The sequence below is a fragment of the Salvelinus sp. IW2-2015 genome, linkage group LG22 (genome assembly GCF_002910315.2).
Source record: "Salvelinus sp. IW2-2015 linkage group LG22, ASM291031v2, whole genome shotgun sequence".
Taxonomy (NCBI): Eukaryota; Metazoa; Chordata; class Actinopteri; order Salmoniformes; family Salmonidae; genus Salvelinus; species Salvelinus sp. IW2-2015.
Window position 1 is genome coordinate 18,738,083 of NC_036862.1, and position 1,564 is coordinate 18,739,646.

General features: G+C 37.1%; 1 protein-coding gene across 1 annotated transcript; it reads right to left on the reverse strand.

Moving 5' to 3' along the window:
• Nucleotides 1–260: 260 nt before the first annotated feature.
• Nucleotides 261–1,196, reverse strand: LOC111949792 (olfactory receptor 6N1-like). Its single transcript, XM_023967136.1, has one exon. It carries the CDS (start codon nt 1,194–1,196, stop codon nt 261–263), a length of 936 nt encoding a protein of 311 aa, XP_023822904.1.
• Nucleotides 1,197–1,564: the final 368 nt, after the last annotated feature.

Here is a 1,564-nt window from a genome sequence, read left to right on the forward strand (position 1 = left end):
CTTTCTAGTGCACTACTTTGGCTCTGGTCAAAAGTAGTGCACAACATAGGGAATAGGACGCCATTTGGGACGCATTCAACCATTGTCCTGGTTAGGAAGTGTGCTACAATTACTATTTATAAATCACTTGCCCAGAAGAGGGCGATGGGTATCAGGAAATGAGGCGCGCCATTTAACCGTGCAAAAGTTTTGGCAGATTTTACCTTTATTTTGTTGACTTCTGATATCAGGTAGTCTCCCTGTTGTGTAAAATCATGTAACTAACATCTCATATCAATGATTTTATGTGCATTACACTTTTTAAAAACTGCCCTTCGAATCTGCTTGAGGTTAAGTCCATATATGAGAGGGTTTAAGACAGGTGGTATAACAAGGAATTGTACAGCCATTGCATTACGCATATTTAGCGTAATTTTTACATTATTCCACCCTTGAAAATTGTCAAACAGGGTCACTGTGATGAAAATAACAATTGTTAATAAATGTGGCACACATGTCTGTGTGAACTTAATCCTTCCCTTAGCTGACTTTACACAAGTCCTTACAATCTGACAGTAAGAAAATACAATGAAAAGTAACTGTAAAACATGAACCAATACTAGGCATTTGCTCCAAATCTGATTAACGGTAATGGAAAAACATGCATGTTTCAGCATAGATGGAATGTCACAGAAGATTTTATCAATGCGAGATCCACACAAAGGAATTCTGACGGCTAAACTAACTGCCATGAGTCCTGTAAATAAAGAATAACACCAAGAAAATAAGAGTAACTTTCTAACAGTTAAAGATGTCACAATGGTATGATATAGTAGTGGTCTGCATATTGCCACATACCTGTCGTAAGACATCACTGTTAGAGTAGACATTTCACACATGACAGATGTGTATATTACATAGGCTTGAGTSARACATCCACCATAAGATATCACCTGAACATCTGACTGAAGGTCCAGTAAGAACTTGGGGTAGAAACCAGCAGTTCCATACAATCCATTGACACATAGACTACACAGAAAGATATACATGGGCTCATGGAGGCCTTTCYCCTGAATGATTGTTATGATCAKAGTCAGATTCACAGTGATGATGAGAAGGTATGTGATAAGAGACAAGATAAAATAGACCGATTTGTTGTTAAATGTCTCTTGTAAGCCAAAGAGATAAAAGAACTTGACTTGGGTTGTGTTCTCCATAGATTTTGTTACTTTTCTTCCATAGTTCAATGCAGCAATTCTTAGTCCTTGCAAGGCTTGTGTATGGATGTGAATGAATTCAAGTGTGAATCATTTGATTCCGTGTAGGCTTGGACTAAACTAATTCACATCCTCCATAAAACTCTTATTCTTGAAAATAAAAATAAAGACCCTGATAATATCTGTACATTGTCAGATTTCTGAGGTGTGAAAGAAATAAAGAAAGTTCTGTCCATAAAATGTCTTCTTGCTTGACAGAGGGATACTGCTTCAATAACTTGTCCTGGTAACCTCTAAATATATCATAGTGTATGATCACATGGGATTGTAGTTTCAGTGTCAACATGTAACCACTCCATAGAGATGGA